Source organism: Dermatophagoides pteronyssinus, unplaced genomic scaffold (assembly GCF_027571235.1).
Source record: "Dermatophagoides pteronyssinus isolate colony J.1.1.1.1 unplaced genomic scaffold, Derpt_VIB-CSIC_2022.12 sq0002, whole genome shotgun sequence".
NCBI lineage: Eukaryota > Metazoa > Arthropoda > Arachnida > Sarcoptiformes > Pyroglyphidae > Dermatophagoides > Dermatophagoides pteronyssinus.
This window is the reverse complement of record NW_027461526.1, coordinates 4,150,096-4,164,227: the sequence shown is the minus strand read 5'-3', so window position 1 is coordinate 4,164,227 and position 14,132 is coordinate 4,150,096. Positions and strand designations below refer to the sequence as shown.

The 14,132-nt window shown below is 28.4% G+C and overlaps 1 protein-coding gene and 2 long non-coding RNA genes across 5 annotated transcripts; 1 reads left to right on the top strand and 2 right to left on the bottom strand.

The window, feature by feature from the left end:
- The first annotated feature begins 3,727 nt into the window (after positions 1-3,727).
- On the top strand, positions 3,728-8,119 carry LOC142646228 (uncharacterized). 2 transcript variants are annotated; one of them, XR_012847202.1, is made up of 5 exons: positions 3,728-4,163; positions 4,243-4,646; positions 4,708-5,957; positions 6,052-7,285; positions 7,403-8,119. It is a non-coding gene; the product is annotated as an uncharacterized LOC142646228 (long non-coding RNA). The 2 variants fall into 2 exon arrangements; XR_012847203.1 differs by having other exon boundaries at positions 3,728-4,167.
- On the bottom strand, positions 8,113-9,794 carry LOC142646229 (uncharacterized). The gene is made up of 2 exons (XR_012847204.1): positions 9,286-9,794; positions 8,113-9,233 (listed from the first exon to the last, which is right to left on the bottom strand). It is a non-coding gene; the product is annotated as an uncharacterized LOC142646229 (long non-coding RNA).
- Positions 9,795-10,275: 481 nt separating this feature from the next.
- LOC113798365 (uncharacterized) lies at positions 10,276-13,578 on the bottom strand. Of its 2 annotated transcripts, none has more exons than XM_075824513.1 (6): positions 13,372-13,578; positions 13,060-13,290; positions 11,170-12,974; positions 11,041-11,094; positions 10,800-10,967; positions 10,276-10,701 (listed from the first exon to the last, which is right to left on the bottom strand). In XM_075824513.1, the coding sequence occupies exons 1-5, from the start codon at positions 13,445-13,447 to the stop codon at positions 10,920-10,922; spliced, it is 2,214 nt and encodes a 737-aa protein (XP_075680628.1). In that variant the 5' UTR covers positions 13,448-13,578; the 3' UTR covers positions 10,276-10,701; positions 10,800-10,919. The 2 variants fall into 2 exon arrangements, with proteins under 2 accessions (XP_075680628.1, XP_075680627.1); XM_075824512.1 differs by having other exon boundaries at positions 11,170-12,977; positions 13,372-13,577.
- Positions 13,579-14,132: the final 554 nt, after the last annotated feature.

Here is a 14,132-nt window from a genome sequence, read left to right as displayed (position 1 = left end):
CTCAAAATTGGAAAGTACTCTTCAACACAATACTCTCCAATTTGGAATAACATTCTTCAACGTTGGTTAACACTATTCAAAATTGAAAAGCGAAAACAATCGAATGATGGAATTCGGTAATTCTGCTAAAAAAATGTGATTCCGATGAGATTTTATCACGAAAATTAATTAGAATTGATGCTAATGATAAAGATGTAAATTTTTTGGTTATAATCGATAATTGGAATTGAATCTTTGATATGTAACAATTCAATTCATTAATAAAAATAAAAGAATTTGTTAAAAATGGAATTCATTTTTTTCAAAGTGTGTGTTTAATTCAATTTAAAAGTTAATATTACATTTTGATTTGTTAAATTGATAGCAAATATATGAATTGGGAATCAAGGGAATGGTAAACCGAACATTACAAAAAAAAGGCGCCAAATCATTTCACGAATAGTGAAAACGTTAAATTCAAAGAAACAAACCTAACATAACCCTGAATTATAAAATGATCCATATTAATCACATAGGGATCATGTGGACAATTTTTCAAATAAAGAAAAGTCCATTCGTTCTTTCAATTTTACCATAACAAATCTGACATGAACAAGAATCATGCAAAAGATTTGGAGCGTTTTCATACTTTGAACAAATTATCGACACAATTCTAATATGATCAATGTGGATCGTATTTGTATTTTCAAGATTCTTGTTAATGTTAGGTTTGGTTTGATAAATTTAATGTTTTCTCAATTCATGGCAATGTTTGGCGCCATTTCTTTCTTCGACCAAATTATCGACACTATTCTGATATGATCAATGTGGATTGTATTTGTATTTTCAAGATTCTTGTTCATGTTAGGTTTGTTTTGTTGAATTTGTTGAGTTTCCACTATCCGTGAAAATATTTGGCGCGTTTTCTATCTCCGACCAAATTATCGACACAATTCTAATATGGTCAATGTGAATTGTATTCTTATTTCCAAAATTCTTGTTTGTGTTAGGTTTGGTTTGATAAATTTAATGTTTTCTCAATTTGTTAAAAGATTTGGCGCGTTTTCTATCTCCGACCAAATTATCGACACAATTCTAATATGGTCAATGTGAATTGTATTCTTATTTCCAAAATTCTTGTTTGTGTTAGGTTTGGTTTGATAAATTTAATGTTTTCTCAATTTGTTAAAAGATTTGGCGCGTTTTCTATCTTCGACCAAATTATCGACACAATTCTAATATGGTCAATGTGGATTGTATTTGTATTTTCAAGATTCGTGATTATGTTAGGTTGAAATTTGCCGTTCTCTCCATTCGTGAATGAATTTGGCGCCTTTTCCGTTTCACAACAAATTATCGACACAATTCTTATGTGATTAATATGGATCGTATCAACATTTTCATGATTCTTGTTCATGTAAAATTTGAGGCAGTGAATTCTTTCGATTCATGACAAAGTTTGGCGCGTTTTCTTCTTTTGAACAAATTATCGACACGATTCTTATGCGATTGATATGAATCGTTTTGTTATTCCTGGTAATGTTAGGTTTGTTATGGTAAATTGGTCGCTTTCTCCATTTGTGAATGAATTTTGCGCGTTTTTCGTTTCACAACAAATTATCAATAGAATTCTTATGTGATTAACATGGATCGTATTTTCATTTTCATCTTTCCGGGTCATGTTAAGTTTGTCAAACATATTTTCTAATTGACTCTTTTGGGGTTTAAAATATTTTCCATTATTTGGTCCATCGATTAAATAGGATTGATTATCTCTGAATTCCTTCAATTCTCAAGTTGGAAAAATTAATAAAATTAATTGTTAATGTTTGCCAATGTAAAGTCTATGGACAATAATGCATTATTTTTCCAAAAATTCTCAAGTTCGACGAATGATCATTTGCGCATAGTCAAATGCTAACTATTTGCAATACAAATACGGCCTGCACTTTCGACAGTGCAAATCGTTTTAGCGCGTAAAAATTCTCTCGCGGCTAGTGGCGGCTAATGGTAACTATTTTCTATACTTTTCTTTCGTCCAATCAGAATGCAAGTTTCAAAAGTTCTATTCAACGGTTGTCAAAATCGTTTGTCCTCGTCATTCTATTTCGAACTTTTTTCGGTGACGGTTGTTTTTCGAACGTTTTTTTCTGGTTGATTTTATAAGTTATTTTTTTCAATTTTAATCATTGATTTTGGTCCAAATTTTTGGAACAACCACTTTTATTGATTAAAGATTATCTTTGTTTATGCTTTTATTTGTTTCAGATTAAAAATTGGCCACGAAATTGATGAAAATTGTTTGGACGAGTTGTGATGCCATTGACGAAAAATGATCATTTTCTCGATTTCATTTATTCAAGTTTGTAATTTTCAAATGATAATTCATCTTAAATTAACTTTCATTTAATCACATCTTTTCAAGTTTATTATTTCAGTTATTATTATGGTCCAGTAAATTAATAAAGGTAATATTACCATTTTGAGTAACATGAAAATAATAACAATTTATCTTCGTCTTAGCATACAATTCAACATGGCAAAAGACTATGGATAATTGGTGAGGAAAATACATTGTCCCAAATAAAACTACTGATTGGATCGATGGATTTCCAGGTAACTAATCTTTACATTCTAATCGATAATTTTTACACTTTAGTTCCTCAAGTTTTTGCTAATGAATGTCGAAACAATATTCGAATGATTATCATGTTCCCGATCGATTTGGTGATTCCATTGTTCATCGGCATCTGATTCAAGAATAGTTTGACAATGTTAAACAATAGGCTAGGCTAGATTAGAATTAGGAAACATGGTCTGAGCTATTTCCTATTGAATCCGATGCCTGGTGACACTTTGGAACCAAAAAACGATCGAAAATTATGATATCATTCGAGTATTTTCAAACTGGAATGGATACTTGTAGTAAATGATGGTAAGTTTTTGAATCCAATGATCGAAACTATCAACTAATATTCTTTTAAATTCAGGATCATCGCTGAGAATGATGGGATTCAAATATTCAATTTCATGGATCAAATTTGGACATTAAGTCTTGTAACATGAATCGGATCGTTGGACATCGAATATTCAATTTTGGATCGATTTGGAACTGGACAAGAATGGAACAACGTGGGATGTTAAATATTAATGATTTTTATGAATTTCAAATTTTTTAATTATCAATAAAATTATAATTAAATTTTAATTTATGTGTAATTAAATTAATATGGGGGCCAATGCAATAAAAGGGGGAGAACCTGCAACAATCGGAGAGAGCGACACTATCGATAGTATTTTCGATTATTTACTGCTTACGATTGTGTGATTTCAATTTTGATGAGTGCTCTCCAAAATTGAAAAATTCGGAATCGAACAGATTTGAAGAGTACTCTCCAATTTTGAAGAGCCTACTTTTTTTTGTGTGAATTTCATGTCAGGATTTTCATCTGTCACATTTTCATTTACAGCCAATGATGATGGAGTAGTTTGTAATACGTAATCTTTTCCCAAATCCAACAAATCTACTTGTATTACAAAAAGAAAAAGTATTATCAAAAGTGGAATTTTAATAGAGGCCATTTTGTTCAGAATTTTGATACGTTATGATTATAAGAAAATAATTTCGAAATTTGTTTTCTCACAAATCAAATGTGATTTCGAATCAAAATAAACGAAAAAAAAGGAAGTGTATCATCAAATAGTGTATTCTGTTGTTGTTTAGTTGATAAAATTTTCGATGGATGGTAGCAGTGTTGCGCTTAAAAAAATCGAATTCTTTATTCTGAAAAATGTATTTTTTTGTTTTGTTTTGTTTTGTTTTCAATTTCTTTTTTTTAAAAAATAAAAGAATTTTTTTCTCATCCATCCAAATGATTTTAATGTTATAATCATTGAACCGTAATAAAAACTTTGATGATGATGATGAAAACAACCACAACTTTAAATGGAACGGCAAAATATATAAAAATAAAGATGGAAAATCTTTCGTTTTGTCGAATTACACATAATAATGGTCGATACATAACGATCTTTGTTTCATCAAAGACAAAGTTTTTTTTACTTGAAGAAAAAAAAGTGAGAAGAAAAAAATAAACCATTGCGATCACCCAGAATCTGGTAAAAAGACCAGAAAAGAATAAAATGTTCGGGTTCAATATTTTTCATTCCCCGTTCGTTCGTTCGTATGTATGCATTGTCATCATTTACTTTTTATTTCTTGAATTTTTTTCCTTCTTTCTTTCTTTCTTTCTCAACACTCAGATAATAAATCAAGTAAATCATGTGAACATCTAATATGACCATTTTCATTGTCAGTATTTTCGTTCTGTGTTGATATATTTATATGAAAACAAGTACAAAGTCAATGTCGAAACGTATTTAGTCCAAAAGAATATTGTCTCCACATACAAAGAATCTATCTGATTGTATCTGGCCAACGATATCATCATTGATAAGAAATTCATTGGATTTTTGAGAAAAATAAACGATGAATTCTACGCAATGATGAAGATGAAATTAATGATTCTTTTTTTCACAAAAAAAGAAAAAATTTCTTTTTTTTGCAATTTTTTGGATAGAATCGTTCGGTGGATACACACATATTGTACAGAATTCGAATAATATTCGATTGAAATTTTTAAAAGAAAAAAAAAGAAAGAAGGAAGGTTTGTAATTTCTATCTATTATCATCAATACTGATCTTTTTCTTTTCTTTTTTTTTATCAGAAATTCGCAATGGTAATCATCATTATCATCGTTTTATATATGATTCGTGATGATTGAAAATTAATAGATTTTCTCGCCGATCATCATCTTTTTCTGTTGTTGTTGTTGTTACTGTTCCATTCATTCATTTTTAGCAAAAGAAAAAATGGATCATCACCACTTAGCAATGAAAAAAAAGAGAGAATTTCATTTTTGTTTTTGTTTCAATCGAATGAAAATTATTGTCAACAAAATGAAAACATCATCATCATCATCATGACGATGAAACTAAAAAGGGCAAAAGATAAATGAAAAATTCCTATCTCAAAAAAAACAAAGCCGATGAAAACACAGAATAAAATGAAAAGTTTTCTCTCGTCTCCAATAACGATTATATCTGCTTTAAAAAAAACAGCTAAATGGATACGCATCCTATGTTGGATATATATAGAGGATACTGTTACCGGAAAAAAAACTTTTTGCTGAAAAGAAATTGATTCTTTTAAATTGAATTCAATCCGATTTTTTTCCTTTCAACACTGAATGAATTTTTGATACTTTTTTGTTTGTTTGTTGTTGCCTGATAATTTGAAATTGAAATTTGTTCAAAGTTTTCAGTCAACTAAACTAATGATGATGATCTTCGACAAAACCAACCAATCATAAGTTGGTTAATTAAATTAATTAATTTGACAACATCAACAACGGCGACGACGACAAAGACTAATGAAAAGCGAACAAACAAAAACGAAGCAATCAAAAAAAAGTTGTCCCACCAATCAATTCTATCTCAAATTAAACCTGAATCATCAATTAATTCAGGTCATATGTGATGAACAAAAACAAAAAACAAAAAGAGAAAAAAGTTGCCAAATTTTTTGTGAAAAACAAAAATTAAAACAACGAAGAAAAAAATCCAGAATCAACCATTTAATGATTATTATGATCATAATAAGATACGTGTTTAGAATTTGGTTTTTTGTTTTGTTTTGATGAACAAACAAACACCAACCATTGCTCCTCTATTTGCCAGATTCTTTTGTTTATTAGATATATATTCCCCAAATCATAAATGAAAATCTAACCAGAATTGGTGTTGGTGGACAACAGCAACAAAACGAAAAGAAAAAAATTGTACAAATCGATAATTGTGATGATGAACAAAACTTTGTTTTTTAGTTGCCCGGAATCCAAACAAAAAAAACAAAGTAAGATGCTGAAAATTGTTTAAATTAAATTAACGAATTCAATCAACAACGAATATATACAGGGTGTGTGTGTGACATTGTTCCCTTTTTCATCATTATGATTTGGTCTTTGATAATTATATTCTTTTTTTTTTTTTTTTGCTCAATACTATTTCAGCCCCCGCGGAAAAAAAAGTCAACCAGAAAATAAAAATAATTCTCATTGACGAGATCCAACAACATTGGTGAAACTTGGTCAATTTTTTTTCTGGTTTGGTCCATTCGAATCCATTATGTGGAAAGTGTGAAACCGGAGAACCCCGAACCAACGAAAGCAACGGAAAAAAACTCATTTCATTTTCTATCCAATGATGAGGATGATTCTATCAAAATATCTTTCCGATTCTTGCTAACTAACTAGCTGAAGAAAGAAAGAAAACACAGAATCTCAAATTGTTCATTCATCCATAATAGCGGAAAAGTGTGAATTTAGAACAAACACAAAAATAACGGAACTAAATTTAAGAAATTGGACTGGAAAAAAAATCCTAAAATGAAAACCTTTTTTCACACACACATTTGAAATGGACAAAATGGACTGAATTGGAAAATTTTTTTTTCTAAAAGAATCAAATTGGATGATTGTGTGTGGATGTTTTTGAAATCGATGAACAATGTATAATCGAATAACCGACCAAAAATATTGAACAATGTTTACCGAGAGAAAGAAAACTTTTCTGCCTTTTTATATAAAAAACCAGGTAAATTAAACGAAACGATAATAATAATGATTATTGTCAGATAGAAAACATCCAAAAAGAATTCACATTCAATCAATGTATCCAGCAAATAAATAAAGGATTCAATCATCATACCGAAACCGTTCAACACATCAAAAAGAAAAGAAAAATCATTAATGCGATTCTGTATTTGATGTTTTAATCAAATCACATCATCACCATCGACACACATTAAAGAATGAATGAAAGAAAATAAAAGTTTCGCTCTTTTTTTTCCTTTACAAAATATCAAATATTTATTCAATTTGATAATAACAAAAGATATCCGTTATCTTTAGTTACCCCCCAAAAAAAAGAAGTAATGTACGTCCGGATTCATATTTCCGTTGTTCATAATTTTACCTTTTTTTTCTGTCTTCTTTTATTAACCGAACAAAAAAAAAACTATAATGGATTCATCAACAACACCGGGCAAATGAATGAATCGAGAGAGAAATAAAAAAATGAATTCAACAGGAACTATTGAATAAGCGAGAAAAATAGAGGGGAAAAATCAATGAGCGAATCATAATGATGAAGTGGATGATGATGATGATGATGGAAATAATGAAATTCATTATCAAGAAAAAAAAAAATGATAAACGAAAACGACAATGACAATGATAATTGACTGTAAGTGACTTATTTTATTTCATTTTTTTTCTCCATTTGAAATTTTATGAAATTTATGTAAATTTATTATCAACTTTTATGTAATATTCTTTTCTTTCTTCTTTTTTTTCAATCAAGCTAAATTCACTCCAATCATCATCATAAGTGTTGATTGAGTGACAAAACGACGACGATTATAATGTGTTCGTTTTCAAGCACACACACACACATTATAATCACCTTTATCATTTCACTACGTTTTTTGTTGCTGTTATTGATATTGCCGTTATGATAAACGAGACAAACGAGAAGAAAAAAGAACTTAAATGGAAATCATAATGATAATGATGATAATGAATGAATTTAACGAATATTTTTCCTTTTCATCATCATCATCATCTTCCATTACATTCTAATAGTTTTTTTTGTTGTCTTTCCCATAGCTTTTCCCCCCGAAAACAAAAATTGTCATTTTCAAAACGACTAACGATGATGATGACAATAAATTCATGAATCACTGAATTGTCATCATTATCATCAAAAAAAACGATGTTTATATATACAATGTATATAAATAACTAGAAATGGATTTGTCAACATCAACAACAACAACAAGCTTGATTTGATGCGAATATATCATCATCAGATACAATGTTGAAAAACAAAATTGTGACATACATATAGAGTTGACTGTATAGAGTTGTTACGTTTTTCAACTTTTTCTTTGCCATCTTTCATCCATTTTGTCTGAAGATTCAGAAATGACATTTATGTGTGTGTGTTTTTTGGGTAAAGTAAATTTCCCATTTTTTCAAATGGATCGAACATGTCCTTTTTTTCCCCCTGGGTTTCATCGTCAAGACCATCACATCCACATCATCATCATAATCATCATTATTATGACATTGGCATTTAAAGTTCCATATTCTGATGATGATCACCATCATCATGACAATCTTTTTGCCTGTCCGCTTACCAAATATATCAAATGAATGAATGAATGAATATTTTAATATAGAATGCGAAAATACTGATTTTTTTTCTTTTGATGGTTCACTAGATCATGATGATAGATCATTATGCCAATATCTAATAGAAAGAGAGAGATATCAGCCGTAATAGGTTACAAATCAGTGTATTTTCATCATCATCATGATCATCCAAGTTTTCATCATTCTATCCAATCAATGGACATTCAATACATTCAAAATATATTAACATATTGATGACAGAAAGAGAGAGAGAGGGACATGATCGAATTTTTGAAATAATATTATGACATTTTGTCTGTGTGTATGTGACAACAAGAAGAAAAAGAAGAAAAAATTGATGTTCAACTTCTGTTTTAAACATTATTTTTTATAATGTTTGCTTGATGTTTTTTTCTTTTCCTCTCTCATAGGTCTATACACATCTGTGTTTTTAAAGTTGTTTAAAAATTTCAACTTTTTTTTTGGCGGCATTTCTTTCTTTTTTTTGTTGGTGATCTTTCGTTGATTTCATATCAACTACATATATGTATAGAGTTGTCATCATCATCATTTTGTTTTCGTTACTTTTAGGATCGTTAAGTTTTTTTTTATTTTATTTCATTTTTTTTTTTTTTTGGTCGTTGGTTGGTTCGAATTTAAATGAATTTATGTCTTCTTCGCTTCTATCTTTGTTTTTCGGGTTGGTTTTTTTTTTGATGAAAAGAAATGGAGACCAAAAAAAAACAGTCGTCAAACCGAAAATACCGTCAAGACAAACATTAATGTTGTTGTTGTTGTTGTTTTTTGTCGTCGAACAATCAAACATTCGAAACACGAATGAAAGATGGTAAAAAATGGTTTTGTTTTTTGTTTTTTGTCATTCCATCTGGAACAACAAAGTATTACATTTATAGAGCTATCAATGGATGGATGGATGAATGGCCCTATTCGAAACGATTAATGTAATATTTTCTCGTTTACCATTATGTAACGAAATTCTGAAAGAAAAGAAAAGAAAAAGAAAATGGAAATAATATTGTCATCACATACCACCAACAACAACAAATGAAGAAGTTATCCAGTTGTTTTATCGTAACAAATAACAACAACAAAAACATGATAATAGTTTCCGGGAAGATTTTTTTTTTTGACGAAAAATTTTTTCTGAAAAAAAACATTCGAAAATGAGAATTCATCAAATTCTTGCATCGAATTCATCATATAAGAATATTGTTTAAATTGAAAAAAACTGATGATGATAATCATCATCATGTTATTGTACACGTAATTTTGGGAGAAAAAAATGGCAATTCGTGACAATCATTGGCCATGGATGATTGGAAAACGAAACAAAAAAAAAAATTGAATACACAAACAAATTCCCTCATATCATCATCATTATCAGCGATTCTGTAATGATGATTGCTGCTCAACCGATAAGCTCAAAATGAAAAAAAACAACGATCAATAAATTTTAAAAATTGAATTGTTTACTTCGATATAAAACGAAAATATTCATTCATTCATTTTGGATAAAATAATGTTTTTTTTTATAAAAATCCAAAAAACAGTGATTCCCGAGCAAATGTAAATGTAAATAAATAAATAAATGTAATGCATGAATGAATCAATCCGGATACGGGATAGGTAAAAATAGCGAAAGATAGATAAATAAATAATTTCATTCGATAAATAAATTGAATTAAACAAAAAATTCAAAAAAAAATTACCTTAGAAAATCACTTTGGCAACAACAACAAAAATTCAATTACCATTCCAAGATAAAAATCGATTTGGTATTGGAATTGAATCTCATCTCTCTCCACATCAGGAAGCGAAAATAAAAATAAATTTAATCGAAAATTCACTAATCGACATACAAATTCTGTGTTTTTGACTTCTTTGCAATTCAGTTTTGAAAATTGCAAACTCGAAACACAAAACAAACATTTTTAAAGTATCATTTTTATCCGGCAAAGGTTTGTTAATTGTTTTTTTTTGGCCAAAAGATATCCACAAACGAAAAAAACTTTCCGAATGTCAAATAGAAATTATTTTTATTATTAGTGACCATTTTTTTGTAAGATAAAAGTCACACACACACAAAACAAACAAACAAAACAATGCCAACATTAATATACTCTTCTTTTCTTTTGGTAGCATCAAAAAGAAAAGGAAAAAAAACTTTTTCGTTATTTTATAATGTCGTTTTCTTTTCAACTCAATAATTTAATTCAATTGAAATGAAAAAAAAACAGAAAAAATCCATGTAAGTTTTTTTTGTTTGTGTGTGTCAAGTTTTAAACTTTATTATCTTAACGATATGTTCCAAACGGGTAAGAATCAACTGTCATTATACAGAATTAGTAAATGTACAATGTGTGTGTGTGTGTATGTTTGTGTCCGCGTAACAACAACCATATTATATTGACAATTTGATGTTTTACAGAAAAAAAAATGTTGGGGCTAATTGGAAAATAAGAAAGAAAGAAGAAAAAACATACAGAACATATATTAAAACACATGAATTATTTGTTTGGATAATTTTTATTTCTTTTGCTTACTTTCTGGCTATTTCAAGGAATCCATTTTGTGTTTGTTTTCCGGATTTTTTTTCATTTTCATGATAAAAATTGGGATAAAAGATGAAAAATCCATCCATAAAGCCATGATGATGGTGAATATTATTCGGCGTATTCATAAAAAACTAAAGGTTGAATTGCCATTTGAAACTATACATTATATTATCGAAATGATACACGAAAAAAATTAATGTTATAAAACAAGATATTTGACATAACTAACCTCCATATCTATTTTCGGTATGTTCATCATTGATTTACAAAGATCAATTGTGAACTATATAATAAGATGGACATAGACAAAAACATAAGAATTAAAAATTCAGAAAAGAATGATTGCAAAAAAACTGACCGAATCGATGCCAAAATTTTTAGCATAGGCAAGAAAAAAATGAGCCAGATAATATAGAGAACCATATGGTAGTTCACGCCAAACAATATTCGCTATTGGTTCGATCGCTTGTTTAAAATTATGACGAATTCGACTGGAATCAATAGATTCGTCAGGTTTTAATAGTCCATTTTTTATTTTGATCAATATAAATAATAACCAGAATAAATGTAAATGTTGGCCAGTTTTTTTACACTTTTCATATGGCATCATCAACATTAGCTGAGAAAATGTATCGATAACACAGATAATCTTATTAGCTTTCATTGATTCATCAGTGAAATATTTTTCAATACATTTATCTAAAATATTGGAATTATGCCAACGAAAAATATATTGAAAAAAATAGCAGAACATATTATCGGATGATGAAAATTGATGAAAAACTTGTTCAAATAATTTACGAAAATAATCCTCAATTTTGAACAAACGACCATAATTGATAAATTTTGTTTGCACACTGGAATTCGTGCCTAATTTTAGATGAAGACGATATACGCTTTTCAATGAAAGCAAACTATACAATTGAGATAGTAATAATTCCATAATTCTATAGCTATTTTCGTCATCATCATCATCATTTTGTTCATAATATTGATTTTGATTGGGCCAACAAAAAAATTGATTCAATAAATCCATACATTTTACTTGACATATTAGAATAGTTTCTAAAAGTTGTGCAAATTTTTCAAGATCATGATCAAATACATCGAAAATTTCAATTATGCCCATAATCAATATGGCTAACAATTGGCTTTGTAACTGTGATTTTGATTGAATCATTGGATTTTGTAATAGAATACAAAAATGATATGGAATTGAATCGATCAGTTCAATAGCAATTGAATTGATTGTTGTTGAATTTTTCAAATTATGTATGGCAATTTTTTGTACCAACAATACAAATATAAATGGAATGGCTGAATTGTTCAATAAATTTTCTTTCGAATGATTGACTTGAATCATTTTGTTTAGGAATAAATTTATATATCTTTCTAGAATTCCTGTATCATTGATAAACATATTATTGGTAGTAGTAAAAATTTGATCAATACGAGATTGTTGGACAAATATTTCGATCAATTGACTAAATTTACATATACAGCTGTGTAAGTCTTGACTTGTTTCACTTTTATCCAATTCATCGTATATAAATTTAACAATACCGAATGGATCACCATGATTTTGAAATATTTTCTTCGAATTTATTTTCGATTTTGAAGTTGATTCAAAAATTTTATCGAAACATTGACCAATTCGTATGGATTGATTTTTTTGAAATAAATATCGACTTTGATCAATTTTTTCAGGCAAAAAAGCTTCTTGACATTTGGGTGGATCATTCGTTTTGTTTTCCTTTGAAAAATTAGAATCATCAACTTCTTGAATCATTGGTTCTAGATTGACATCACAAGATTTTGCCAATTTTTTTACATAAAGATTGATTTTTGCATAATTTTTATGAATTTTATCAAATGCATTCGCTTTTTGAATAATTACAGTGGATAAATCGAGATCAGTATCAACTTTATTATCTTGATTATTCTTGTTCTCAGTTTCTTTTTTGGTTTTCCTCGTGGACTTGGTTTTTTTGGGGGGTGTAGATTTGTTGATTTTAATCGATGGCTTAGGTTTTGCTGGAACATGTTTGACAGAAGGTTTTGCTGGTGAAAGTCGATGGGGTCTTCGAACATTTCGTGTTGATGGAACATTGGTAGATACGGTATCACAACCAGATCGAAGTTTCATTATTTCACCGCGAAAATCTTCTGCAAATAAAATTAAAATAAAATTTTGTTGTATGTTTTCACATGTGAGTGTATCGATGTTATGAAAAAGCTTGTTGCTCACCATGTTGTGATTTTTCTCCATAAATGTCGTATGATGTTGTAGCCGATGGTTGCTTCAATGTTCTATCGTTGTGATGATCATTTGATTTAGCTTGGTCATTTTGAATGTTTGATGATGATGATGATGATGAAGATGATAATTGTAATGAATCGATATTTTTGTCTTGATTTAAAATATTGAAAAATTTTGTTATTTTTATCTGTTTTCCATGTTTTGATTTCTTATCAATATCTGTAAATGAAGAATTTCATTCAAAATGAAAATGAAATCATAATAAGCTGATAATTTTCAAATTTAGAAAAAAAAACTTACTATCATTATCATCATCATCACTAATGGAAGAAAATTTACCCTTATCACAGGTTTTTCTATTATTAATTGTCGACATTGTTATGAAATTTAGAAAAAAAACGAAAACAAAATTAAATTAGGAATTACAAATGTTGATAAAGTTGATTAAAAATTGGAAAACAGAAAAAAAAAATTATTGCATCAATCGAATATGTGTGTGACGGATATTCGAAAAAAAAGTGGGTAAAAAAAATTATTTCCAAATTTCACTATAAAAGGTCACTGTTGTGTAAATAGATTCGAATACTGATCATCAAATACATATGTATGATCAATGTGAGTGAATGTTTTATTGTTTTTTCTTGGTAAATTATGTTGACAATATTGATCCCAATAAAATCATCATCATAATCATCATTGGAGAATTGAAAATCATCAATTTTGATGATATAAAGATGAAATGAATAATTTATGAATCACAAAAAAAAACATAGGAAATAGAGAATAGTAAAAACAAAAAAAAAATTCCGATCTTATTACGATGTTTGTTTATTTTTCATGTAATTCAAATTGGTAAACGAAAAAAAATGATTCGGATCGATTCATTCGATGAACCATAATAACCATGATAAATAATTTGATGAGATTTTTTTTTATTAAATGAATTCCATTTCATTCAACGAAAATCCAGTGACAAGAAAAAAATTTTCAAGCAATCAAAATTCGTCAAAGCAAAACATCGAAACAAACTGGCTTGATTCGTGAACAAAAAAAAAGATTTT